Raw genomic sequence first — 27,852 nt, 5'->3', positions numbered from 1 at the left:
TCTCCACAAAACACCCACATAGTATGTTGTCCCCATACAACCCACTTTCAGTATGACGTCCCAAAACCATCCCCCCACAAACACCAGTATGATGCTCCCACGGCTTCACTGAAATACTGAGGATTTAAAAATACTACTACTCCCCTAACCCAGTTTCCCCTATGCGCTGCTCCAGTCTGTGCAGTGCACTGAGGCTCCATACAGCTGGCACATTGTAAAGACGTAATTTTGACTGCAGCTTTCTCATATGTATAAGCTCAATAGCAGAAGAAGAAGCTGATGGCTCCCTGTGCCATCACTGTATTCTCCAGAATCTGCTTCCCGAGGATGCAGATACAGACGAAACTGAAATGCCGTAAGGAGGCTACAGTGTGGTGAAAAACAACACTTTTCGGTCTCTGGGCTGCCCTGGTCCGCTGGCGGCACAGAAACAACAGAAGGGTCGCCCTTTGCCCAAGTCTATTCAAGCTGGTTGGTAGATCACTCATGCAATGTCTACATATCATGCGCTGTAATCTACAGTAACTATTCAGCAACAATTTTTGCAATAGACTAGTTCACACTTACTTCTGAGTAATCACATTCCAGTTTTGCTTTACAAAATTCCAAGCCAGCAGAAACCCGGGAACATTCTTGCTGATAAGACGAATGACGATGGGAAAGTCCTGTGATTTTATACCATCTCCATGAAGACTGGCGTACATCAACCTGGTGTACAGAATAACAAACATTCAGCGATGTAAGGCAATACAATTATTCCTACACAGTATCATAGTCCATTAATAAGCCTATTAATATACACAGGACAGTTTTTTAGCATTTCACAATGACACATTCAGTCCCTGCTGCATCTGTACAAAGGCTGAAATACAGTGGGTACGTAAAGTATTCAGACCCCTTTAAAAAATTTCACTCTTTCATTGCAGCCATTTGGTAGATTCAAAAAATTTAACTTTTTCTCATTAATGTACACTCTGCATCCCATCTTGACTGAAAAAAAACTGAAATGTAGTAATTTTTGCTAATTTATTAAAAAAAAAAAAAACATTGATTTTTGTGTACTCACAGTAAAGTCCTTTTTTCCGAGCCACTCATTGAGGGACACAGGACCATGAGGGCATGCTGCTGCCACTAGGAGGCTGCCACTAAGTAAATATATAAAAAATTAACTACTCCTCTGCAGCATACACCTATCACTGGCTCCTGTCTGAACCAGTTCAGTGACAAAGCAGTAGGAGAACAAAACTATCAAATACTGGTACAACATGTCAAACCGAAGAATGAAAATAGCTGTCAGGCCAATAGGGTGGGTGCTGTGTCCCCCAATGAGTGGCTCGGAGAAAAGGATTTTACGAAGAGTACACAAAAATCCATGTTTCTCCTTCGCCTCATTGGGGGACACAGGACCATGGGACGTCTTAAAGCAGTCCCTGGGTGGGGAGCCAACACAGCAGATCAAACCCCATATACCAACTGTCTATAGATGCACTACTGCCGCCTGCAAGACTCGACTGCCCAGGCCCGCATCTGCGGAAGCCTGCATGTGAATGTTGTAGTGATTAGAGAGCTTGTGTAGACTGGACCAAGTCGCAGCCTCGCAAACCTGCTCCGCTGACACCTGGCGCCGAATGGCCTACGAAGCACCCACCGACCGAGTGGAGTCCACCTTAATCCCCTCTGGGATAGGCTTGCCTCTGAGATGGTAAGACTCTTGAATAGCCGAGTGGAGCCACCTGGCTATTGTGGATTTTGAAGCGGCGAGTCACTTCTTGTTACCCTCAGGAAGGATGAATAAAGTGTTCGACTTACAGAAGAACGCCGTCTGTGAGACGTACCTCCTGAGAGCCCTCACCAAATTCAGAGAGTGAAGAACCGTCTCCACCTGGAGTACCGGTGCTGGGCAAAACGAAGATATGAAAATGTCCTCATTAAGGTGAAAGGAGGAAACCACCTTGGGTAAGAAGGACGGCGATGGCCTGAGATCTAATTTTCCACCAGGACAAGGTGGTTAAGGCGCTCGAAAAGACAGAGCAGCCAGCTCTGAAAACTGCCTGATTGACGTCACAGCGACAAGGAAAGCGACTTTCCGTGAAAAAAGGGTTAGAGAAACATCCCACAGTGTTTCAAAAGGAGGCTCCTGTAGAACACCTAGGACCAAGTTAAGGTCCTAGGCATCCAAAGGCATTCTATAGGGAGGTACCACGTGGCAAACCCCCTGAATGAAAGTCCTCACCTGCGGCTTTGAAGCGATCCTGCCTGAATCTCCAGGATGTTGATCGGAAGGCGTGATTCCCGAGATGACCAACGCCCCTGGGCAGTGTGGTAACAGAAGACAGACTACCAGCCAATGAACCGGGAGAAAGGCTTTCCCCTGGATGAGGGAGGACCATCTCATCCACCATCGGAGCGCCAGCTTGACCCGCAGGGACAAGCGGCACCATCGGTTGAGGGACAAAGGGTTCCTGTCTCAGGCTGCCAGAAGCGCATGCTGCAGGTAACCAACTTCCATTGCTGCCACCATCTTGCCCAGGACCACCATGCCGAAGCGGATGGGGTCAGGAAATGATGACAAAGTGCCCTGTCTCCCTGTTGAAGGGCTAGGACCTTGTCTCAAGGGAGAATCACCATCCCTCGGAAAGTGTCCAGGGTCATGCCTAAAAAGGATTTCTGCTGAGTTGGGATGGGGAAAACTTGCTTAAGATTTTGACAAAGAGTGCATGACGCTCGAAACGCATCAAAGGATGCCTGTACTCTCTTTTCTTGTGAACACACTATTTTAATCTTTGCTTCATGTACCTTGGACAATAAAATGCACTTTTTTGGACTCATCTGTGAGCTGGATTTTTCTGCTTTCCTCATATGATGTTGCACCCTGCCCAGGTGCTATCTGTGCTCCAGAAAGAAGGAGTAGAACCATCTCAAGGAGGATCACAAGGAAATGGGACAGCATGCGACTTAAATAGGAGTGTCTGAATACTTATGACCATGTGATACTTCAGTTTTTCTTTTGTAAGAAATTTGCCAAAATTTCTATATTTCTGTTTTTATCAGGCAAGATGGGTTGCAGATTGCACATTAATGTGAAAAAATGAACTTTTTTGAATTTACCAAATGGCTGCAATGAAACAAAGAGTGAAAAATTTAAAGCGGTCTGAATACTTTCCGTACCCACTGTATGTATTGTCTAAGAATTGGAATTTAGTAAAGATGTTGTTACAGAACCATTCCAGTGATCTTCTCCACCTTAAAGTGGAAAAGGGCAACCATAGTGAGATAAGATTAAATACAAAGTAGAAAAAAAGCTATTCGCCATTGGCAGTCTATAGTTTGAAACCATTGAAGGTATGAATGATGGAACTGCATGCAATCCAATTTTCTAATATTTAGGACAAGATGAATTACAAGCTGAGCCAGGCTACACTTTAAATATCATGTCTAAAAATGTGACAGAAGGACAAACATATCACATACAGTGGGGCAAAAAAGTATTTAGTCAGTCAGCAATAGTGCAAGTTCCACCACTTAAAAAGATGAGAGGCGTCTGTAATTTACATCATAGGTAGACCTCAACTATGGGAGACAAACTGAGAAAAAAAAATCCAGAAAATCACATTGTCTGTTTTTCAACATTTTATTTGCATATTATGGTGGAAAATAAGTATTTGGTCAGAAACAAAATTTCATCTCAATACTTTGTAAGATATCCTTTGTTGGCAATGACAGAGGTCAAACGTTTTCTGTAAGTCTTCACAAGGTTGCCACACACTGTTGTTGGTATGTTGGCCCATTCCTCCATGCAGATCTCCTCTAGAGCAGTGATGTTTTTGGCTTTTCGCTTGGCAACACGGACTTTCAACTCCCTCCAAAGGTTTTCTATAGGGTTGAGATCTGGAGACTGGCTAGGCCACTGCAGGACCTTGAAATGCTTCTTACAAAGCCACTCCTTCGTTGCCCTGGTGGTGTGCTTTGGATCATTGTCATGTTGAAAGACCCAGCCACGTTTCATCTTCAATGCCCTTGCTGATGGAAGGAGGTTTGCACTTAAAATCTCACGATACATGGACCCATTCATTCTTTCATGTACCCGCATCAGTCGTCCTGGCCCCTTTGCAGAGAAACAGCCCCAAAGCATGATGTTTCCACCACCATGCTTTACAGTAGGTATGGTGTTTGATGGATGCAACTCAGTATTCTTTTTCCTCCAAACACGACAAGTTGTGTTTCTACCAAACAGTTCCAGTTTGATTTCATCAGACCATAGGACATTCTCCCAAAACTCCTCTGGATCATCCAAATGCTCTCTAGCAAACTTCAGACGGGCCCGGACATGTACTGGCTTAAGCAGTGGTACACGTCTGGCACTGCAGGATCTGAGTCCATGGTGGCGTAGTGTGTTACTTATGGTAGGCCTTGTTACATTGGTCCCAGCTCTCTGCAGTTCATTCACTAGGTCCCCCAGCGTGGTTCTGGGATTTTTGCTCACCGTTCTTGTGATCATTCTGACCCCACGGGGTGGGATTTTGCGTGGAGCCCCAGATCGAGGGAGATTATCAGTGGTCTTGTATGTCTTCCATTTTCTAATTATTGCTCCCACTGTTGATTTCTTCACTCCAAGCTGGTTGGCTATTGCAGATTCAGTCTTCCCAGCCTGGTGCAGGGCTACAATTTTGTTTCTGGTGTCCTTTGACAGCTCTTTGGTCTTCACCATAGTGGAGTTTGGAGTCAGACTGTTTGAGGGTGTGCACAGGTGTCTTTTTATACTGATAACAAGTTTAAACAGGTGCCATTACTACAGGTAATGAGTGGAGGAAAGAGGAGACTCTTAAAGAAGAAGTTACAGGTCTGTGAGAGCCAGAAATCTTGATTGTTTGTTTCTGACCAAATACTTATTTTCCACCATAATATGCAAATAAAATGTTAAAAAAACAGACAATGTGATTTTCTGGATTTTTTTTCTCAGTTTGTCTCCCATAGTTGAGGTCTACCTATGATGTAAATTACAGACGCCTCTCATCTTTTTAAGTGGTGGAACTTGCACTATTGCTGACTGACTAAATACTTTTTTGCCCCACTGTATATATAGGATTTGTCCAGGACATTATGATTGACGACCCACCCTTGGGACACCAATATAAAATAAATGGGGGTCTGTAAGGCAGCAGTAGCACAGTACGCAGTGAAGAGGCAGTGACCCACAAAGTTCAAACACAAAAGTCTCTTTCATGTGTTACTTCACACATAACATGCATAGCATTTCATAGTACACGACATCAAAGTTCAATACACACAGTTGCATCTCGTCTCAGTGCCGGTTTCATAGCACTACACATAATATGGCTTTTAGATTGCAGTCCCTAAACACGCCGGACCTCTCCTTGTCCAGTATCCGTGGGGCGACTGCACGCCATATTACAGTGTCCAAACACACAGCTTCACATGTTGCAGACACAACACACGGCAGTCCTCCTCTGACTAGTTCCTGTGGGTGTCATGCACCGCTGTATCACAGACTCTTTACTCACACAGCCATACACAGCCCAGGATATACTCCAGTACGCAGCCGGGCACCATATCCACCTGTTTGCAATAGTTATACATGCCAGTTCTCTTTCGGGCACAGGACATCCACCTCCGAGGACAGGACTGTCCACATCTGAGACCAGTTACCATGGACGACTTGTATCACTGTGTACGTTGCGGGTGCCAGGCTATTCAGCTGCCATAGCTGCTGGCTCCGCTGGCCTGTGCCTCCATGCACTCAGCCAGTGCTCAGCAGGCCTCTGCTCTGCACACCAGCCTGACACTGACCTTGCACCTGACACCCCCTTACTGCAGGGTTTTTAACAAACAAACCTGTGGCTTTCAGCCACATTGAAAACCCGGACCGGAAATCCGTGACTGCCATGAACACCTATGGACTTCATCCGTCTGCATGCACAACCTGGGGAGAACACACAGCAACCCCTACCTGTGACACGAGTCACTGCCTCACAGGGTCAAACACCCAAAGATCATCGATTACCAGCTCAGCATCGGCCGGATGTACATAATGTTAGGAGCTGGAACATCACATCCCAATTGCACCATGTAGTGGCCACTTTGCTGCATACTGAACGCCAGCTCCTATTCTCTTCAATAGGAGTTGATTCCTTCTGAACACAGCTGGTTGGGGTGAGTTATGAGTTGCAATGTAATTTGAGAGAGCACTGTAGTATGATATGTCATCATCCCAAGAGTTAACAGTGAAAGCTTATCTCCTCCGATCCTTCCTATGGCAATACAAAGAGAAGTCTGCACATGGAAAGCTGGAAGAAAGCAAACCTGAGCTTAGGCCTCCGGACCCCCATTCAGCTCCATAACAGCCTCTACAGCAGTGTTCCCAACCTGTCCTTTGGCTTGGGAGCCACAAATATCTCATGGTCCAATGATGTCTAGCTTGTGTCCATCTGCCAACTTGGTGCATTAGCACCAGGTCTAACAACCAGGTATGAAGAGCAGGTCTCCAGATGGTGACTTGTGAGTAGCCCTGCACAGAAGGGCAGATCTGGATGTGCGTAGACTGAGGGGGGGAATGGTAGCCTGGAGATAGGATGATGCTGTCAGTTAAAGAATGGCTTGAAGCTGGATGCAATAGTGTGGCGAGTGTGCTAGATGTGAGAACATCAAACGGGAGTAGAGTGGGATCCCCTGGATGTAAGTATATAAGCTTTACCAGTTTCATAAAGCCCCTGTCACCAAGCATCGTTTCATTTAAAAAAGAAAAATGTGTTTTTCTCACTCAGTGAGTATCTGCTGCTACTCCCAGTGTCTGTTGTTGTCTGCAGCACTGGCCCAGCAGCTGATGGCACAGGCCATTCACTAATTGGACGCAGCGCTGTCAACATAACTGGCAGCAATTGGGGAGACCAGGACCCGGGGATGGGGAGTGAAGGGCTTTTTTATTCAAAAACAAACTGCGCCTGGGGACAGGGATTTTCCAAAATAGGAAAATGTCCAACACTCTAACCAGCTATTCTAACAGAATGTGGTTTGTCCTTCTATCAAACGTCAGGCCTTTAAGTAAGGTGCTGCCTAATTATACTTCATTGCCACCTACACCTCCATTGATAATATACCCTCTATTGTGGACATTTTACAAAGAAAGAAAAGAAAAATCTTGTCTTTAAAAATGGCATTAGTACAATACACACCACTGGAGCTGTTTGCCATTTTCTGTGCAAGCAAGACCTTCCAGCATTTTGATTTTCTCCGCTTCAGACGGCGATGTAGAGTACATTTGGTACAGAAACCCCCAGCCATCATCTGTCAGGGCACCAACTTTAAATACAATTTTCGTGACAGCTGTTGGGAGACTAAGGAGATAAACATAGTATTTAAAGAGTAACGTTGAATACATTTGTCGTTCATAAATCAATATACACATGGAAATATGTAACTGTGTAATATATCTTATCAGAGAGATCGGCTTCTTTCTCCTCCAGGACTCATCAATCATTCTCAAGTCTCAATTCTCGGGTAAAATCTGTATTCAGTTAAGACTGATTTTCATATTACTAAGATAGAAGATGACTGCGGCTACTGAGAACATCCTTTGTGCTCTGCCACAATCTCCGCCTTCCTCCTACACCCTCCTCTTGCTTTTCCTTATTTCTTCCGCTGGCAGTCTGTCTCTAGCTGCCAATCATACGTGAGATTTTACCTGGTTTAATTGCTCTGATTTATCTGGTTTGATTTGCATTACATTACTAATCTCAATCCTAACCATGTCCCAGACTTCTGATTTTCTCCCTGACTGATATGACCAAGCTGGATGATCCTGCTCACTGCTAGCTCGCCCCACCAGCAAGCAGTCACTCAGTGGATGGAACCGAGGGGTCCCAGCGTAAGTCCAGGTGCCTGTATAGGGGTTAAAAGATGAAGGCCAGGGTTCCCTTAGAACTTACTCAGTGGAGTGGCTTGTACAAAGCCTGTCCATGGAAGCCCCATTGAAACCTGCCAACCTTCCTCTGAACTGTTACACCAGTACAGAGAGCCTTATAACGCACTTTTAAAATCTAAATCTAGAAATACATCATAATGTTATGTAGGGGGAGCTACTGTGGATGAAAATTGAAAGGGGCCACACAGCAGTTAATCAATGGGCATTCTAAGGATAGGACTGACACTGATCCTAAACTTGTGGCTTAGCCTAAGGTTAGGTCATCAATGTCCTTTCCCTACAATACGGAGTTTAAATCTTCTTTTAATAGGATGTATAATATTGTTAGATAGTCACAATTACAATTACCACTAGCCTGTTGGACTATATCATGGAGTCCTCAGCTCATCTTCCTGCATGTGACTAGCAGAGAACCTCAGCCCTAACTCAATTTGTGGCAAATTGTCAATTGTGCCATCCAGTTGATTCTTTCCCTGCTTATTACAGTCTTAATTAAATTACCGTAATCATTTTATAGTAGTAAGGTACCGTCACACTCAGCGACGCTGCAGCGATATAGACAACGAGCCGATCGCAGGAGCGTCGCTGTTTAGGTCGCTGTAGAGACGTCAAACACAGCAACTCCAGAACGATGCAGGAGTGATCCAGTGACGTACTTATCGTTCTCGCTGGTTGTTAGCTCCATGTAAAACGTTGCTGGCATCGTTGCTTTTGATGTCAAACATGACGATACACGCCGACCTGATGACCAAATAAAGTTCTGGCCTTCTAGCTCCGACCAGCGATGGCACAGCGGGATCCAGATCGCTGCTGCATGTCAAACACAACGAGATCGCTATCCAGGATGCTGCAACGTCACAGATCGTTGTCGTTCTCGTTGTAAAGTTGCTGAGTGTGACAGTACCTGTAGAGTAAGATGATCTTGCACCCCCAAATGTGTCTGATTAGCCCATCATCTGAGCTCTGTAGACAACAATGGTGTGGCATATATGCATGCATAGTAGGACAAGAACCTCACCGTGTTCCATTGGTACGCCAGGTATTGAACAGCTCCGTAGCAGTGCTAATGCAGGTAGCATCGCCATATGTACATGCCAAATCCAAGAGCAATGATCTCCGTTCCTGATCAGACAATGTTCCATTATCAGTCCACTCCTGTTTTTTTATCTGCTTGCTCAAAAGATCAAACATGCGCCTCTAAAATAAAACATATACTGGTAAGTCAATTAGTTCTAGCCATCTACACTCAAAACATGACTGTGAAAAAGGAGAGTTGAGACAGATTGTTAACGTAAGCACAAATGTCCACTACACATGGTGAGACGGACATCATCTTAGTCTTTCCGGTGAGATCCAGGGCTTTCACCGTGGTTTGAGAAGCGACGAGGACCCTTCAAAGTCAGCCCACCAATATTAGCCACCGTGGAATGCTCAATTTATCCTGCAAGGATGCTGAAGGGAAATTACACATTGCTTGCCAGGGTCTACTACAGAAATAATTTGATTTTTTTTTTTTTACCATGTTCACGATGTGGTAAAAAGAGACCTGCCATTATGATTCTCCAGGTCATTCCGAGTTTGCAGATACCAAACATGTCTTGGTTCTTTTTTATTTATGTGGTGAAAAAAATCCAAAGGTTGAAAAAAAAAATGGCGCCATCTTCTGAGGCCCATAGCGTCTTCATTGTTCGGAATCTGGGGCTAGCTGAGCGCTTATTTTTTGCATGCCGAGCTGATATTTTTATTGATACCATTTTGGGGTAGATATGATGCTTTGATTGCCTGTTATTGCAATGTTGCCGTAGCCAAAAAAAAAAAAAAGGTAATTCTGGTGTTTTTTATTTTTTTTTCGTTATGCCGTTTACCAATTGGATTAATTCTTTTCATATTTCGATAGACTACACGTTTCTGAACGCAACAATATCAAATGTGTATTTTTTTGTTTTTTCTGGTTTTAATTTGAATGTGGCAAAAAGGGGTTGATTTGAATTTTTATATTTTGTTAATTATTTCAGTTTTTATCAACTTTATTTTCAACTTGAAGTTGCGATCTTCTGTCATCTCAGGTCATCAAAACAGCTATCACGTGCCAGAAAAGATGCAGGCTCAGCGCTGGAGCCCGCATCAAAGAGAGATACACAACCTATGATGTACCTATATGTTATAGGTCATGAAGGGGTTAAGCATGAGGAGGAGACTCTATCAATTTTACAATGCTGCCAAGCTGGCTACCAGGAGAGATGAACTTCATTTGTCTGGAGAGCTCCCCGATTCCTGTCAAGAGGCATGCACGCAGCTACTACAGTCCCCGTATACTGAGTGGCAGCACAACCCCGGCACTTTGATTGACAGTGCACTCTGCAGCACAAATATGTGCAGAGTGACCTGTCAATCAAAGTGACAGGACATGCTGGGAGCCGCCACTCGGTATAGTGAGCGGTGACTATAGCTGCTCCAGGCGCCTCTATGCCAACTGCCGGGAGGAATGAAGTTCATTTTGTTCCTGTAGCTACATTTTCAATAAAGCAGCCGGACAGCTTTGCAATGATATTAACCTGCAGATGATCCCTATATATCTGCATGTTAATAGCTTCTGGGACTGGACAGGTTCCCATAAAGGATTTTAAAACTTTAAGTAGAGGCAAAGTAAACTTTGAATATTTAAGAAAAAAAAAAAAACACATACCATTAATTGTGCCGCTGGAAAATCAAATCCTTGTTTAGCTAGGAGACTCTGAATGTTGTGGATCTGATGCAGCGCCTGTCTGATGGGGGCAGTGTCCACTTCATTTTCAATATAGGTCAGAAGGTCAAAGGCCTTTGACAGCGAGACCTTTCCAACACTGGTAAAACAAAGCAACAATACAGTAAGTTGTCCAGTGGAAGGACATACACATTCGTAGTAATCAATAGCACAAAATGACCCCATAATACAAATATAATCAGAACTGTAACATAATATACTCTCACACAAAAAAAGGCAGCACTCTGTGGCTCCAAAGCATGTAGTTGGTGACTCTAGGTTAGCACCTGTTCACACTTAGTTTATGTTTGGATGTGATGGTCAGTTTTTTGAAATTTGTATTCATTAGCCTTCTGACTGAGCACTCCTCCACCTCTTAGCCACAGGTGTTTTAATCGCAACAGGTCCATTACCCCTCCACAGAGATATAGATTTCAGTCTAAGAGAGGACTCCTATTAGGTTCCCATACAAATGAAGACTTTATTCTAAGAGAGAATTGGCATTGATAGGTCCAGGTAATGAGAAACGCCTTAACGTGGCGACCAGGTACACATGAATTGGCCAATCTATGCGCTAAGCTTTCTCAATTTGTCATATTTCTAGTGCAATAACACAATTCAATTTTCATATTTCATATTTGCATGCTATGGCGCTACAGAGTGCAGCCTTTTTTGTTTGAGTGTATACGAGTTGGTGACTCTAGGTTAGCACCTGTTCACACTTACCGTAGTTTAAGTTTAGATGTGACGTCAGTTTTTTAAAATTTGTAATAATATAATAATATAATATAAGTCGCATGTAATGTAAGCAGCAAATCATTGCAGCAATCACGTGCAAAGTGCTGGATCTTAATTTCCCTTCAGGAATACTGAAAATGTGTAATCATTCTAAGTAAATAGTACAAAATTCTCAAGTAATAGAGCTGTATTTCACTAAAGGAGATGGTCACTGGAAATAAGTCACCACCTATCGGCAGAATTGGGAACGGTTATCCTTAAATGAAACGGCAGATCGGTTACTCAACTGCCGCTGCATTCATTCACCACGGGGCTGTGAGTGAGAAAAAAAACTGAGTGCAGCACTTGGCAGCCCCACAGGGAATTAATGGAGCATTGGTCGAGCATGCACACCGCCGCTCTCTAAGGGGAATAAAAGTTCTGCTGATCGGTGAGGATCTCAGACATGGAACCCCAGCGATAACTTGTTGATCACCTATCCTCTGAATAGATGAAAACTTATAATCCCCAGTCAACCCCTTTAAAAATGGTAAAGCCGGATGGGAAACTGTAATTCTATTGCTCTCTGATACTTTTATGTAATAGTAATGAGCGAACATGCTCGGATAAGGTGTTATCATGCTCGGGTTCTAACAAAGAGTCTTGGCGTGCTCGAATAATATGTTCGAGTCCCCGCGGCTGCATGTCTTGCAGCGCTTCAGCAGCCTCAACACATGCAGGGACTGCCTAACAACCAGGCACGAGACATGCAGCCGCGGGGACTCGAACATATTATTCGAGCACGCCGAAGACCCTCTGTTAGCACAGAGAATGCTCGGATAACACGCTATCCGAGAACACTTGCTAATCACAAGTAATTAACCTTGCATCTTGTAGTTTGCGTTTTAATTTGCTTAATTGAGGATTATTCTCATTTTTTCACAACTCATTCTGTAACAGGTATTATCTATGTATTAATGTTTTCTGGGCATGAAACCGATTCCTTCTGTGATATGTTTGCACCAATATATACACACACATATCTCCGCACACGATGTGAAAGGGAACCTGTCACCCTGAAAATCGAAGATCAGCTGAGCCTGCCAGCATCAGGGGCTTATCTACAGCATTCTGTAATGCATTCTGTAATGCTGTAGATAAGCCCACGATGTATCCTGAAAGAGGAGAAAAAGAGGTTAGATTATACTCACCCAGGGGCGGTCCCACTGCGGTCCGGGTCCGATAGGTGTCGCGGTCCAGTCTGGGGCCTCCTATCTTCTTACGATGACATCCTCTTCTGGTCTTCACGCTGCGGCTCCGGCGCATGTGTACTTTGTCTGCCCTGTTGAGGGCAGAGCAAAGTACTGCAGTGCGCAGGCACCGGAAGGGTCAGAGAGGCCCAGCTCCCGGGCACTGCAGTACTTTGCTCTGCCCTCAACTCCTGCACCGGAGCCATGGCAGGAAGACAAAAAGAGGACGTCATCTCATGAAGATGGCAGGCGCCGGACCGCGACGCCCATCGGATCGGTCTGCCCACCCAGGCGAGTATAATCTAACCTCTTTTTCTTACCTTTCAGGATACATTGGGGGCTTATCTACAGCATTACAGAATGCTGTAGATAAGCCCCTGATGCTGGTGGGCTTAGCTCATCTTCAATTTTGGGGGTGACAGGTTCCCTTTAATTCACATTATTTACACATTTTAATTTTTTTTCTGACCACACTGTTGTGACTCTCAGACTTTCCTTTCACTCAGCATATTATATATTATTTTCTTTATTGTTTGTGACCATATAGACATATTATAGCAAAAAGTAAGCGTAGGAATTGAGGTGCTTTACCCACTAACAACAATTATACAGTAGTCGTTCCTAAAAGGTGATCGGTTGGAGAGGTCACCAATATCCAGCCTGTGGACAACCCCTTTAGTCCTTGTAAGTTTAGATTCCATGGGCCCATGTGAGAGGGTCTTTAAACTATCACAGATTGACTTATCAGACTGTAGATTTGCCCTCGTTATGGGCAGAAATCTACTCGCAACTTTAATCATCGAGTGTCTACAATCCAACAGTCTACGTGTTGACAAACGTTTCTCTACCACGCTTGGCAAGTCATTAAAATGATATTGATCAAGTTTAGAGATAACTAAACCTAAAACAAATTTGGTTCAGTAAGGGTCAGTCTCCACTAAACTCCGGTTACCGACATAAAGAGCAAAACCCAAAAAGAATTGGTTTCTTTTAATCTTTCTTCTCTATTCTGCACTTTCCTAGTTGCTTTTGGTAACATCCAACATCCGCGAATGTATAACATTGGTACAATATCTACATTGTTCCCCTAAAATTGCGGCTGAGCAGGTATTTATCCAAAAAGGAACAAGTGATGCGAATCAGAATTTGGGTTACTCGAAATGTGTACATAGTAGAAACCACAAGATGCCGAGATTTGTTCACTTAGCAATGTCAATAAATCAGCCACATGCCGAAACATCCAGAGCAATTCTGAGGTCAGGGAATATTTCCTGTCCAGCATGAAAAACAAACAGCATTCCAATAAAACACAGCGCAGGCAGAGAGCCGAAAATACATCAACACACAGACAACAAATCAGCGCTTATCATGGCTTTAAAGAAAAGCTACACGCTCACTATATTAAAAGCTGCCTCTGCCTTCCTGACAAAGTAAAGAAGCCAAAAGAAAAAATCAGTAATTTACCCTGAAAGACTGAATATATCATGGATCAGGTTGGCTCGATCACTAGCAGTAAAGACCGTGTGATTGCTCCGGAGCTGCGTAATGAGCACGTCCCAACCTTCTGGACCGTAATCCACTATGTAGTAGCCAGTCATCTTCACATTAAACTTCAGCCAGGCCGGCTCGCTTGGCAAAACTATTGTGTCTAAAGAGAAAACAGAACATTATCCTAAACCACATGTTTCCTTAGGATGACATATTGTACTATGACACTGTTCACACAGAGTTTGTTTGCTTTTTTAACTCCTTCATGACCCAGCCTATTTTGACCTTAAAGACCTTGCCGTTTCTTGCAATTCTGACCAGTGTCCCTTTATGAGGTAATAACTCAGGAACGCTTCAACGGATCCTAGCGGTTCTGAGATTGTTTTTTCGTGACATATTGGGCTTCATGTTAGTGGTAAATTTAGGTCAATAAATTCTGCGTTTATTTGTGATAAAAACGGAAATTTGGCAAAAATTTTGAAAATTTCGCAATTTTCACATTTTGAATTTTTATTCTGTTAAACCAGAGAGTTATGTGACACAAAATAGTTAATAAATAACATTTCCCACATGTTTACTTTACATCAGCACAATTTTGGAAACAAAATTTTTTTTTACTAGGAAGTTATAAGGGTTAAAATTTGACCAGCGATTTCTCATTTTTACAACGAAATTTACAAAACCATTTTTTTTAGGGACCACCTCACATTTGAAGTCAGTTTGAGGGGTCTATATGGCTGAAAATACCCAAAAGTATCACCATTCTAAAAACTGCACCCCTCAAGGTACTCAAAACCACATTCAAGAAGTTTATTAACCCTTCAGGTGCTTCACAGCAGTAGAAGCAACATGGAAGGAAAAAATGAACATTTAACTTTTTAGTCACAAAAATTATCTTTTAGCAACAATTTTTTTATTTTCCCAATAGTAAAAGGAGAAACTGAACCATGAAAGTTGTTGTCCAATTTATCCTGAGTATGCGGATACCTCATATGTGGGGGTAAACCACTGTTTGGGCGCACGGCAGGGCTTGGAAGGGAAGGAGCGCCATTTGACTTTTTGAATCAAAAATTGGCTCCACTCTTTAGCGGACACCATGTCACGTTTGGAGAGCCCCCGTGTGCCTAAAAATTGGAGCTCCCCCACAAGTGACCCCATTTTGGAAACTAGACGCCCCAAGGAACTTATCTAGATGCATAGTGAGCACTTTGAACCCCCAGGTGCTTCACAAATTGAACCGTAAAAATGAAAAAGTATTTTTTTTTTTCACAAAAAAATTCTTTTAGCCTCAATTTTTTCATTTTCACATGGGCAACAGGATAAAATGTATCCTAAAATTCGTTGGGCAATTTCTCCTGAGTACACTGATACCTCATATGTGGGGGTAAACCACTGTTTGGGCACATGGTAAGGCTCGGAAGGGAAGGAGCGCCATTTGACTTTTTGAATGAAAAATTATCTCCATCGTTAGCGGACACCATGTCGCGTTTGGAGAGCTCCTGTGTGCCTAAACATTGGCGCTCCCCCACAATTGACCCCATTTTGTAAACTAGACCCCCCAAGGAACTTATTTAGATGCCTAGTGAGCACTTTAAACCCTCAGGTGCTTCACAAATTGATCTGTAAAAATGAAAAAGTACTTTTTTTTTTTCACAAAAAAATTCTTTTCGCCTTAATTTTTTCATTTTCACATGGGCAATAGGATAAAATGGATCATAAAATTTGTTGGGCAATTTCTCCCGAGTATGCCGATACCTCATATGTGGGGGTAAACCACTGTTTGGGCACTCGGCAGGGCTCGGAAGGGAAGGCGCGCCATTTGACTTTTTGAATGGAAAATTAGCTCCAATTGTTAGCGGACACCATGTCGCGTTTGGAGAGCCCCTGTGTGCTTAAACATTGGAGCTCCCCCACAAGTGACCCCATTTTGGAAACTAGACCCCCCAAGGAACTTATCTAGATGAATATTGAGCACTTTAAACCCCCAGGTGCTTCACAGAAGTGTATAACGCAGAGCCATGAAAATAAAAAATAATTTTTCATTCCTCAAAAATGATTTTTTAGCCTGGAATTTCCTATTTTGCCAAGGGTAATAGGAGAAATTGGACCCCAAATGTTGTTGTCCAGTTTGTCCTGAGTACGCCGATACCCCATATGTGGGGGTAAACCACTGTTTGGGAGCATGGCAGGGCTCGGAAGGGAAGGCAAGCCATTTGGCTTTTTAAATGGAAAAGTAGCTCCAATCATTAGCGGACACCATGTCACGTTTGGAGAGCCCCTGTGTGCCTAAATATTAGAGATCCCCCAGAAATGACCCCATTTTGGAAACTAGTCCACCAAAGGAACTAATCTAGATGTGTGGTGAGGACTTTGAACCCCCAAGTGCTTCACAGAAGTTTATACCGCAGAGTCATGAAAATAAAAATAAAAAAATTATTTTCTCAAAAATGATCTTTTAGCCTGCAATTTTTTATTTTCCCAAGGGTAACAGGAGAAATTTGACCCCAATATTTGTTGTCCAGTTTCTCCTGAGTACGGTGATACCCCATATGTGGGGGTAAACTACTGTTTAGTGACGTTTTGAAATGCAGACTTTGATGGAATGCTCTGCGGGCGTCACAATGCGTTTGCAGAGCCCCTGATGTGGCTAAACAGTAGAAACCCCCCACAAGTGACCCCATTTTGGAAACTAGACCCCGAAAGGAACTTATCTAGATGTGTGGTGAGCACTTTGAACCCCCAATTGCTTCATAGAAGTTTATAATGCAGAGCCGTGAAAATAATAAATACGTTTTCTTTCCTCAAAAATAATTATTTAGCCCAGAATTTTTTATTTTCCCAAGGGTTACAGGAGAAATTGGACCCCAAAAGTTGTTGTCCAGTTTCTCCTGAGTACGCTGATACCCCATGTGTGGGGGTAAACCACTGTTTGGGCACACGTCGGGGCTCAGAAGGGAAGTAGTGACTTTTGAAATGCAGACTTTGATGGAATGGTCTGCGGGCGTCACGTTGCGTTTGCAAAGCCCCTGGTGAGCCTAAACAGTAGAAACCCCCCACAAGTGACCCCATTTTAGAAACTAGACCCCCCAAGGAACTTATCTAGATATGTGGTGAGCACTTTGAACCCCCAAGTGCTTCACAGACGTTTACAACGCAGAGCCGTGAAAATAAAAAATCATTTTTCTTTCCACAAAAATGATGTTTTAGCAAGCATTTTTTTTATTTTCACAAGGGTAACAGGAGAAATTGGACCCCAGTAATTGTTGCGCAGCTTATCCTGAGTATGCTGGTACCCCATATGTGGGGGTAAACCACTGTTTGGGCACACGTCAGGGCTCGGAATTGAGGGAGCACCATTTGACTTTTTGAATACGAGATTGGCTGGAATCAATGGTGGCGCCATGTTGCGTTTGGAGACCCCTGATGTGCCTAAACAGTGGTAACCCCTCAATTCTACCTCCAACACTAACCCCAACACACCCCTAACTCTAATCCCAACTGTAGCCATAACCCTAATCACAACCCTAACCACAACCCTAATTCCAACCCTAACCCTAAGGCTATGTGCCCACGTTGCGGATTCGTGTGAGATTTTTCAGCATCATTTTTGAAAAATCCGCGGGTAAAAGGCACTGCGTTTTACCTGCGGATTTTCCGCGGATTTCCAGTGTTTTTTGTGCGGATTTCACCTGCGGATTCCTATTGAGGAACAGGTGTAAAACGCTGCGGAATCCGCACAAAGAATTGACATGCTGCGGAAAATACAACGAAGCGTTTCCGCGCGGTATTTTCCGCACCATGGGCACAGCGGATTTGGTTTCCATATGTTTACATGGTACTGTAAACCTGATGGAACACTGCTGCGAATCCGCAGCCAAATCCGCACCGTGTGCACATAGCCTAATTCTAAAGGTATGTGCACACGCTGCGGAAAACGCTGCGGTAAACATATGGGAAACAAAAATCGCTGTACACATGCTGCGGAAAAACTGCGCGGAAACGCAGCGGTTTATATTCCGCAGCATGTCACTTCTTTCTGCGGATTCCGCAGCGGTTTTACAACTGCTCCAATAGAAGATCGCAGTTGTAAAACCGCAGTGAAATGCGCAGAAAAACCGCGGTAAATCTGCGATAAATCCACCGCGGTTTAGCACTGCGGATTTATCAAATCCTCTGCGGAAAAATCCGCAGAGGACCAGAATACATGTGCACATTCCTAACCCTAACCCTAACCCTACCCCTAGTTCTTACCCCAACATTAGTGGAACAAAAAAAAAAAATTCTTTATTTTTTTTATTGTCCCTACCTAAGGGGGTGACAAAGGGGGGGGGGGGGGGGGTCATTTACTATTTTTTTTATTTTGATCACTGAGATATAACCTATCTCAGTGATCAAAACTCACTTTGGAACGAATCTGCCGGCCGGCAGATTCGGCGGGCGCACTGCACATGCGCCCGCCATTTTGGAAGATGGCGGCGCCCAGCAAAGAAGACGGACGGACCCCGGGAGGCTAGGTAAGTATAAGGGGGGGAGATCAGGGCACGGGGGGGTGTCGGAGCATGGGGGGGTGGATCGGAACACGGGGGGGTGGATTGGAGCACGGGGGGGTGGATCGGAACACGGGGTGGGGGATTGGAGCACGGGGTGGGGGATCGCTGTGCGGGGGGGGGGGTGGATCGGAGCACGGGGGGATCGCTGTGCGGGGGGGGGATCGGAGTGCGGGGGGGTTTGATTGGAGCACGGGGGGTTTGATTGGAGCACGGGGGGTGTGATTGGAGCACGGGGGGAGCGGACAGGAGGACGGGGGAGCGTAGCACAGGACGGAGGGGAGCGGACCACAGATCGGGGGGCTGGGGGGGCGATCGGTGGGGTGGGGTGGGGGCACATAAGTGTTTCCAGCCATGGCCGATGATATTGCAGCATCGGCCATGGCTGGATTGTAATATTTCACCAGTTTTTTAGGTGAAATATTACAAATCGCTCTGATTGGCAGTTTCACTTTCAACAACCAATCAACAGCGATCGTAGCCACGGGGGGGTGAAGCCACCCCCCCCTGGGCTAAACTACCACTCCCCCTGTCCCTGCAGATCGGGTGAAATGGGAGTTAACCCTTTCACCCGATCTGCAGGGACGCGATCTTTCTGTGACACAGCATATGCGTCACAGGTCGGATTGGCACCGACTTTCATGACGCATACGGTGTCACAGGTCGGGAAGGGGTTAAAGAGTGAATCCAAAATCCTCCCCCTTTGTGTTAAAAAAAAAAAAAAAAAAAAATCAAAAACGCTGGGAAAATTATTTACCATATTTTCCGGCGTATAAGACGACTTTTTAACCCATGAAAATCATCTCAAAAGGTCGTCTTATACACCGGGTATAGCGTGTGCAGGGAGCGGTCCTGTATGATTCCCAGGATCTGGAGGAGAAGAGACTCTCCTTCAGGCCCTGGGATCCATATTCATGTAAAAAAAAAAAAAAAAAGAATAAAAATAATTAATATGGGATATACTTACCCTCCGACTGCCCGTGGCTCTCAGTGGTGCAAGCGGCGGCCTCCGTTCCTAAGGATGCATTGAGCGAAGGACCTTGGATGACGTTGCATGACCGGTCGCGTGACCATGACGTCATCGAAGGTCCTTCGCTCAATGCATCCTTAGGAACGGAGGCCGCCGCTTGCACCGCTGAGAGCCGCGGGCCGTCGGAGGGTAAGAATATCCCATATTTTTTATTTTTCTTTCTTTTACAAGAATATGGATCCCAGGGCCTGAAGGAGAGTCTCTTCTCCTCCAGACCCTGGGAACAATCCACACCACACTCGCCATATAAGATGACTGGGCGTATAAGATGACCCCCGTCCGTCTTATACGGCAAGTATATCCCAAACTCCATATTTTATATGGAAAAGTTGGGGGTCGTCTTATACGCCCAGTCGTCTTATACACTAGAAAATACGGTATATTCATTTCTATGGGAAATCCACTTTTCTGTTCATCTAAGTAATTTTTTGAGCGTGACATTTCTTTGAAGTGGATCCTTCTTCAGGAATAGAAAAACTCCTTCACACATCAGTGTTTCTGGTACGTGTGGTGACAGTTCTCACACTTACACCGGCATACCCATCTATGGGGCTGCGCACATGGCTGGATGTCCGTGTGACACACGTGGACAGGTCCGTTTTTAACTGGCAGCACGGATGTCAATACGTCCCGCACATGGATGAAATAAAGTGTGACACGTACCGGGACAGAATGCAGAATAGAAATCACAGATGTTTAGGTGTTAAAGATGTGTAAAGCTAGATGAATGGACAGATGGACAGATGTAGGGAAGACAGATAGGGTGTAGATAAATAGCTAGATAGATATCCGTGGGATATATACTTAGTGATTTGCACGGTGGCTCAGTGGTTAGCACTGCAACCTTGCACTGCTGGAGTCCTGGGTTCTAATCCCACCTTGGACAACATCTGCAAGGAGATTGTATATTCTCCCCATGTTTGCGTGGGTTTCCTCCGGGTTCTCCGCTTTCCTCCCACGTTCCAAAGACATACTGATAGGGAATCTAGATTGTGAGTCCCATCAGGGACAGTGATGCAAAACTGTAAAGCGCTGCGGAATAGGTTAGCGCTATATAAAAATAAAGATTATTATTATGTGTAGTTTACTATACTTGGATTAAGTTAAGAAATAAATGGAAAAAAAAAACACTGGTCTCGCTGAGACAGTGACGCTGATGAGAGTTGTCGTCAGTACCCGGCGACTGAATAGCAGGATTAGGGAATGATGGACTACGTCGAAGCCACGGGAGAACATTTTTTTTTATAATAATTTAGTGAACTGGGGACAGTCTCTTGAGTTTTTTTCTCTCTTTTTATATGCTTCTATTTCAAGAATACGGCGGACCTCCATGGGTTTTTTAGGGTTTTTTCCCCCAATAAATTGCTGAACCAGCAAAAGTATGATGGCGTGTTTATTCAAATAAACCATTGGCTGGTTATCAAAAATAGCTGGGACCCCACAATTTTTTTTTTCATTCAATTATTAGCTTAACACAAGTACAGTAAACTACACACACAAGGCACTGATATCTCACAGATCTCTTTCTAGCCATTTACCTACTCCATATCTATCGATCTCTTTGCACATCGAACAGCTACACATCTGTCATTTTTATTCTGCGTTCCATTACAGTAAGTGTCACCCTGATGGTGCACACGGACAGCACACTGATGATATACAAGTACACACGGAAAACGCCGGTACTGTTTTTTCCAGTACCAAAAATATCAGGACGTGTGAAGGAGGCGTAAGAAAGGAGGATCTCCAGAAGGGATTTCCACTTGAAAAACTCATCAGATTTGTCCACCTCAAAAAACTCACTGTGTTTCCATAAAGCTGGGAAATTTGCATCACCAGGCCTTTCCATCGATAATAGTGAACAAGCCATAATCCCAACAGGCTAATTAAGGTCTGAAACCTTGGTCAAAGTTATCTAAGCACACAAATCTCCAAGGGTGCACACACATTTGCATAGGCCCATTTTCATTTTTGTAATTTTTAAAATGTAAAAAGTACAAAATTATTATTTGGCTAAAATACAAAAGGAAAAGTGTCATCTTTAACTTTAGGCCTTTTAGAGATCATTTCCTCTTCCACTTGTTTAACTGTATAACATTAATTTTGACTAGGGGTGCGCAAACTTTTACATACTACTGTACCAGATCTGCCACAGAATGAGCATGTGGTAGTGAATGAATGAAGTCAACTTGTATGGGAGCAAGGTAAGTGCTACACTGGGCTAGTCACAACAGACCCTCCCGACACTGTTGAGGGGCATGCTGAAGATCGGTGAAACCTTTCCTTACTGAATATGATACACTGAAATATTTTCATCTCAGCACAATGGTTCATTTGCTTTAGGTAAAAGTAATATTTTGAAGAATTCACTTTTTCTGGTTACAGACATGAACTCAGACTGAAAAGTAAATTTGTTTCCATACCATGCTTTATGAAGGCACGTCCACTCTCCTACTAGCCATAATAGGTAGGCGTCTATTGCAGTTCTTAAAGGGAACCTGTCAGCAGGACTGTGCACAGTAACCTACATACAGTGTCAGGTTAGCGCCATTATACTGATTACAATGATACCTTGGTTGATGAAATCCGTCTTGTGGTTGTTGTTTAATCACTATTTTCAGTTTTGAGTAGATGATATGCTCGTGATCCTGGGCGGCCTGTGGGGGTCTTCATGTGGTGCTCTGATTAGGTATTCACCAGTATGGCTTTGACAGGTCACTGATCCCTCACTGACCTGCCCCTATTTTACATACTGAATCGCCGATTTCTGCTATTGTGCAGGCACAACCAGCGACTTTTTGAGATAAATTCATTTAAAAAAAATCTATTTATACAAGCAAATTAAAGAATTAAATGCATATTATACATGCGATCATGCTGCAGAGCCGGTGGCTGCCTAAGGTGATTTTCTTTTCACTATACATAATATGCATTATGTAAAATAGGGGGCTGGTCAGTGAGGGACCAGTGACCGTCACCGCGCCCTCTAACCTGAGCGGCATAGCCAGAGGACGCTGGAGACGGAGCCGCACTGGAACGAGGAGCAGGTAAATATCGCGCAGCGCTCCCCTCCCCGTATACTTACCTACTCCTGGCGCTGGAAGAAGCAGGGACTGCAGGGACCACGCCAGCAGTAGGTGAGTATTATTAGACAGCCGCCGGCCCCCTCACCTGCCGACCCCTGGGTATGACTCGAGTATAAGCCGAGAGGGGGACTTTCAGCCCCAAAAAATGGGCTGAAAATCTTGGCTTATATTTGAGTATATACGGTACCAGTGTAAAGTGACATGGTTACCACTGTTACCAAGTGTGAAGTGACATGGTTACCACAATGCTGACAGGTTCCCTTTAAAAGCTAATATATGGAGTTCACCTGTATCTTTTTTTTTCTATGCCATAAAAAAAATATATCCAAATTTCTTTCTATTATAACATTACTTACGTTGCGTTTCATTGAGCAAGAAGACCGAAAAACAGGTGAGTCCTTCACAAGGTCCAAATGTGTAAGAAAGAGGCACGTGCCATAATGTGCTGTTATGAAAAACAAGGTGATAAGCTTGGATTCCATCAAACATATAAAACTTACGCAACACGCTAAACTTTAATGAATACTACAAATTAATTAAACCATGACTGGGAAAACCTTTCCTATGTCAATAACATGCGAAGGAATTGCAGGCCTTCACGTTTACTTAAAAGAAGAGGTGGTAAATTTTCAACCAGGGAATCCAGCCCTCAGGCACTATTTCCAGGTGGCAATGAAGGCTGAGGCATTTCTGAAGAGAGGTCTTTTCTAAAAGCTCTCAGTTGGGGGCTGGTATTCTCAAGCTGGTAAGGGGGCATTGATATCGGCCCCCCCCCCCCCCCCCCAGCCTAAAAACAGCAGCCCACAGCTGCCTAGAAAAGGTGCATCTATTAGATGTGCCAATTCTGGTGCTTTTCAGAGTCTTACAGATCAGACACATGGATTCATTTTTACAATAGATGTCTGTAAGAATCAATGAAACTCTATGGTTTATGGGTCAGTTGCTGTCCAAATAAAAAAACAGATAGCACACCGACATATAGACCATGTTTGATCTCATCACAAAGCCCTAAAAAACATCTGAATGGTATTACGTAAGTCTCTAATAAAACAGTTATTGTGTCAAACAGGTCTCTTATGACAAGTACACTGACATCTCCAGACCAGAAGTGAAGTACAGCCATCCCCGAACCGATATCTTAGCTGCATCCAATTCAAAGCAAAAATCAATGAAGTTCTGCAGTTTATCTAGATGATGGAAACCAGTTATGATATTAGTTGAGAACTATATATTTTTTTGCTCCCTAAACAAGTTATTTAATTAACAAGTTGGCTAAATCAAGTTGTGTTACATTTTAATAAAAATTTGGTGACTTTCTCAGTTTTCCATATCACAATCTATAGTTTGAATTTATCCTGAATTATTGCAGGCATCACTTTATCCTCTGACCCTACTAATAGACTGACATTCAGGTCTGGCCCAAAACAATCTAAGGTACCATCAGAGCATAAAAATAAAAGTCAAGACCAAAATAATATTGAGAAGTACATGGTTTTACTTAGTCAATAATTAACAAAATGTCTCATAGTCCTTGGGAAAAAATAAATCACATGTCACTACTAAAAACTGTTACATAACTTATTATTTCCAAATACCTGGCAAATCACCAGGGGATATTCATTATGTGTGGAGAAAAAGAGGTTCTGGCATCTTGACAGGAAAGGGGTCTTAACAGTTAGAGCAGTCAGACTGTGGAATGCCGACCACAAGAGGTAGTAATGGCCGACACATCAGCAGGTAAAACAGGGCTGGACGATTTCCTCATAACCAATAGCCTTGTGGGTCATAAATCATCTCAAGATAGAACCGATAGAGAAAAATTGAACTTGATGGATTGGTGTCTTTTTTCAACCTATGTAACTATGACACACACAGTTCCAACAACTTGTCTTTAACCAAGAACATTTCTAGATAAAATAGTTTTTCAGTTTTGCAAATTCAACAATCTTCGACTCTTTGGGGGAAATTTCTCATTGCTTTTGTGCCAATAACGTCCTACACGATGTGCCAAATCAATGTATGTTTGATGTAGTTATGGTTAATGCTTTTGAGTGATATACAGTCATGGCCAAAAGTATTGACACCCCTGCAATTCTGTCAGATAATACTCAGTTTCTTCCTGAAAATGATTGCAAACACAAATTATTTGGTATTATTATCTTCATTTAATTTGTCTTAAATGAAAAAACACAAAAGAGAATGAAGCAAAAAGCAAAACATTGATCATTTCACACAAAACACCAAAAATGGGCCAGACAAAAGTATTGGCACCCTCAGCCTAATACTTGGTTGCACAACCTTTAGCCAAAATAACTGTGACCTACCGCTTCCGGTAACCATCAATGAGTTTCTTACAATGCTCTGCTGGAATTTTAGATCATTCTTCTTTGGCAAACTGCTCCAGGTCCCTGATATTTGAAGGGTGCCTTCTCCAAACTGCCATTTTTAGATCTCTCCACAGGTGTTCTATGGGATTCAGGTCTGGACTCAATGCTGGCCACCTTAGAAGTCTCCAGTGCTTTCTCTCAAACCATTTTCTAGTGCTTTTTGAAGTGTGTTTTGGGTCATTGTCCTGCTGGAAGACGCATGACCTCTGAGGGAGACACAGCTTTCTCACACTGGGCCCTACATTATGCTGCAAAATTTGTTGGTAGTCTTCAGACTTCATAATGCCATGCACACGGTCAAGCAGTCCAGTGCCAGAGGCAGCAAAGCAACCCCAAAACATCAGGGAACCTCCGCCATGTTTGACTGTAGGGACTGTGTTCTTTTCTTTGAATGCCTCTTTTTTTCTCCTGTAAACTCTATGTTGATGCCTTTGCCCAAAAAGCTCTACTTTTGTCTCATCTGACCAGAGAACATTCTTCCAAAACGTTTTAGTCTTTTTCAGGTAAGTTTTGGCAAACTCCAGCCTGGCTTTTTTATGTCTCGGGGTAAGAAGTGGGGTCTTCCTGGGTCTCCTACCACACAGTCCCTTTTCATTCAGACGCCGACGGATAGTACGGGTTGACACTTTGTACCCTCGGACTGCAGGGCAGCTTGAACTTGTTTGGATGTTAGTCGAGGTTCTTTATCCAACATCCGCACAATTTTGCGTTGAAATCTCTTGTCAATTTTTCTTTTCCGTCCACATCTAGGGAGGTTAGCCAGGGTGCCATGGCCTTTAAACTTCTTGATGACACTGCGCACGGTAGACACAGGAACATTCAGGTCTTTGGAGATGGACTTGTAGCCTTGAGATTGCTCATGCCTCCTGACAATTTGGTTTCTCAAGTCCTCAGACAGTTCTTTGGACTTCTTTCTTTTCTCCATTCTCAACGTGGTACACACAAGGACACAGGACAGAGGTTGAGTCAACTTTAATCCATGTCAACTGGCTGCAAGTGTGATTTAGTTATTGCCAACACCTATTAGGTGCCACAGGTAAGTTACAGGTGCTGTTAATTACACAAATTAGAGAAGCATCACATGATTTTTCGAACAGTGCCAATACTTTTGTCCATCCCCTTTTTTATGTTTGGTTTGGAATTATATCCAATTTGTATTTAGGACAATTCTTTATGTGTTTTTTCATTTAAGATAAATTAAATGAAGATAATAATACCAAATAATTTGTGTTTGCAATCATTTTCAGGAAGAAAATGAGTATTATCTGACAGAATTGCAGGGGTGTTAATACTTTTTATTATGGATTTATGAACGTATTTCCATACAAAAGTCAGAAAAAAGTTGCATATTTTACACAGGTCAGGGCCATCTTTCAAATAAATCGTGGAACAAATACGGTACAACATTTACTTTGCATCCTAAATTTTTAACATGAAAAAAAATTATAATTTCTTCAAAAATCAACAGTAATGTGACATTTAACACTTTGTTCTCCTGCTATTTTCCAACATTGGAAAGTACGTATATTAAACATACTTATCTTTGGGGCAGCAAAATATGCCAGACTAGTTAACACAAAGATAGGGCATCAGACAGACCTGGAGTGGGAAAGTTGATGTGAGAACACTAAAGATTATTCTTACACATGTAGAACCTATAACCTGTAAACTCCCTACAATTTGGCAAGTAATATAACTATGAAACAAAAAAAAAAAGCAAAATGTTGATCTCAGATATTTGAAGAGAAATTTCAAATATTTCCAAAATTCTATTCAAAAGGGGCAAAAATTACATTATAAAAAATTAAAACAGAAAAACACCCACTTGGACATCCCAGTTGCATTGCTGAAGTTTACAGTTCGGAGGAATCGTTCCTGACTCACAGACACATTCTTCCCTTTCTTTTCAACAGTCACTAGAGGATATCCAGCCTGCTGAGTCCAGGTCTTCATGATGTTCTTCACATCTGCCTTAGATTTTGTGACCTAAAGAGTGAAATGTTTGTCTACTGTCATAACTATATTTAGCAAATCCGATAGCTCCGTTAAATTATCGGTCCACACAACGTCCGTCCTAATTAGATTGACCCTACTTTATTGTATTTGACAAAAGGAGCCATACAACTCGGGTCGTTCCGTGCAACCTTTATTAGTATTTCTCAAAATGAAGGCTCGAGGAATCAAATTTATTGTTAGAAATAATTTGGTAAACTCTCCGTGAACCCTTTTTTTTTTTTTAATCAACTTATTTCCTGACTTTTGGACTGGCCATGAATAACCAGAGAGAAATAAAATAGATGTATGCATTAATTAAATATACACAGAGATGGTTAGGCTCTCCCTCAGTTATGGAGCGGCATAAAACAGAACAATGACATGGCGATAGCGCAAATGAAACATGATTATGCCTGTGCGCTAACAAAAGGTGTAAACCTTATAAAACGTTAGTGGACTAGAAATAGGAAAAACCCAATGTGGCTAAACAAAGAAGTAAGACAGGCAATTAACAGTAAAAAGAAAGCATTTGCACTACTAAAGCAGGATGGCACCATTGAAGCTCTAAAAAACTATAGGGAGAAAAATACTTTATCTAAAAAACTAATTAAAGCTGCCAAAAAGGAAACAGAGAAGCACATTGCTAAGGAGAGTAAAACTAATCCCAAAC

General features: G+C 43.1%; 1 protein-coding gene across 1 annotated transcript in view; it reads right to left on the bottom strand.

Annotated features, from left to right (window-relative positions):
• Window positions 1-27,852, bottom strand: part of LNPEP (leucyl and cystinyl aminopeptidase) — a 121,686-nt gene that overhangs the window by 5,174 nt on the left and 88,660 nt on the right. Inside the window, exons 10-16 of the mRNA XM_069752086.1 lie at window positions 27,013-27,173; window positions 23,157-23,245; window positions 14,114-14,297; window positions 10,626-10,782; window positions 8,958-9,136; window positions 7,191-7,352; window positions 568-708 (exon numbers count right to left, since the gene is read on the bottom strand). Coding sequence (XP_069608187.1) covers window positions 568-708; window positions 7,191-7,352; window positions 8,958-9,136; window positions 10,626-10,782; window positions 14,114-14,297; window positions 23,157-23,245; window positions 27,013-27,173 — 1,073 coding nt within the window. The remainder of the gene's footprint in view (window positions 1-567; window positions 709-7,190; window positions 7,353-8,957; window positions 9,137-10,625; window positions 10,783-14,113; window positions 14,298-23,156; window positions 23,246-27,012; window positions 27,174-27,852) is intronic.

Source organism: Ranitomeya imitator, chromosome 1, assembly GCF_032444005.1.
Source record: "Ranitomeya imitator isolate aRanImi1 chromosome 1, aRanImi1.pri, whole genome shotgun sequence".
NCBI lineage: Eukaryota > Metazoa > Chordata > Amphibia > Anura > Dendrobatidae > Ranitomeya > Ranitomeya imitator.
The sequence above is the reverse complement of the archived record's forward strand: the minus strand, read 5'-3'. Positions and strand labels throughout refer to the sequence as shown.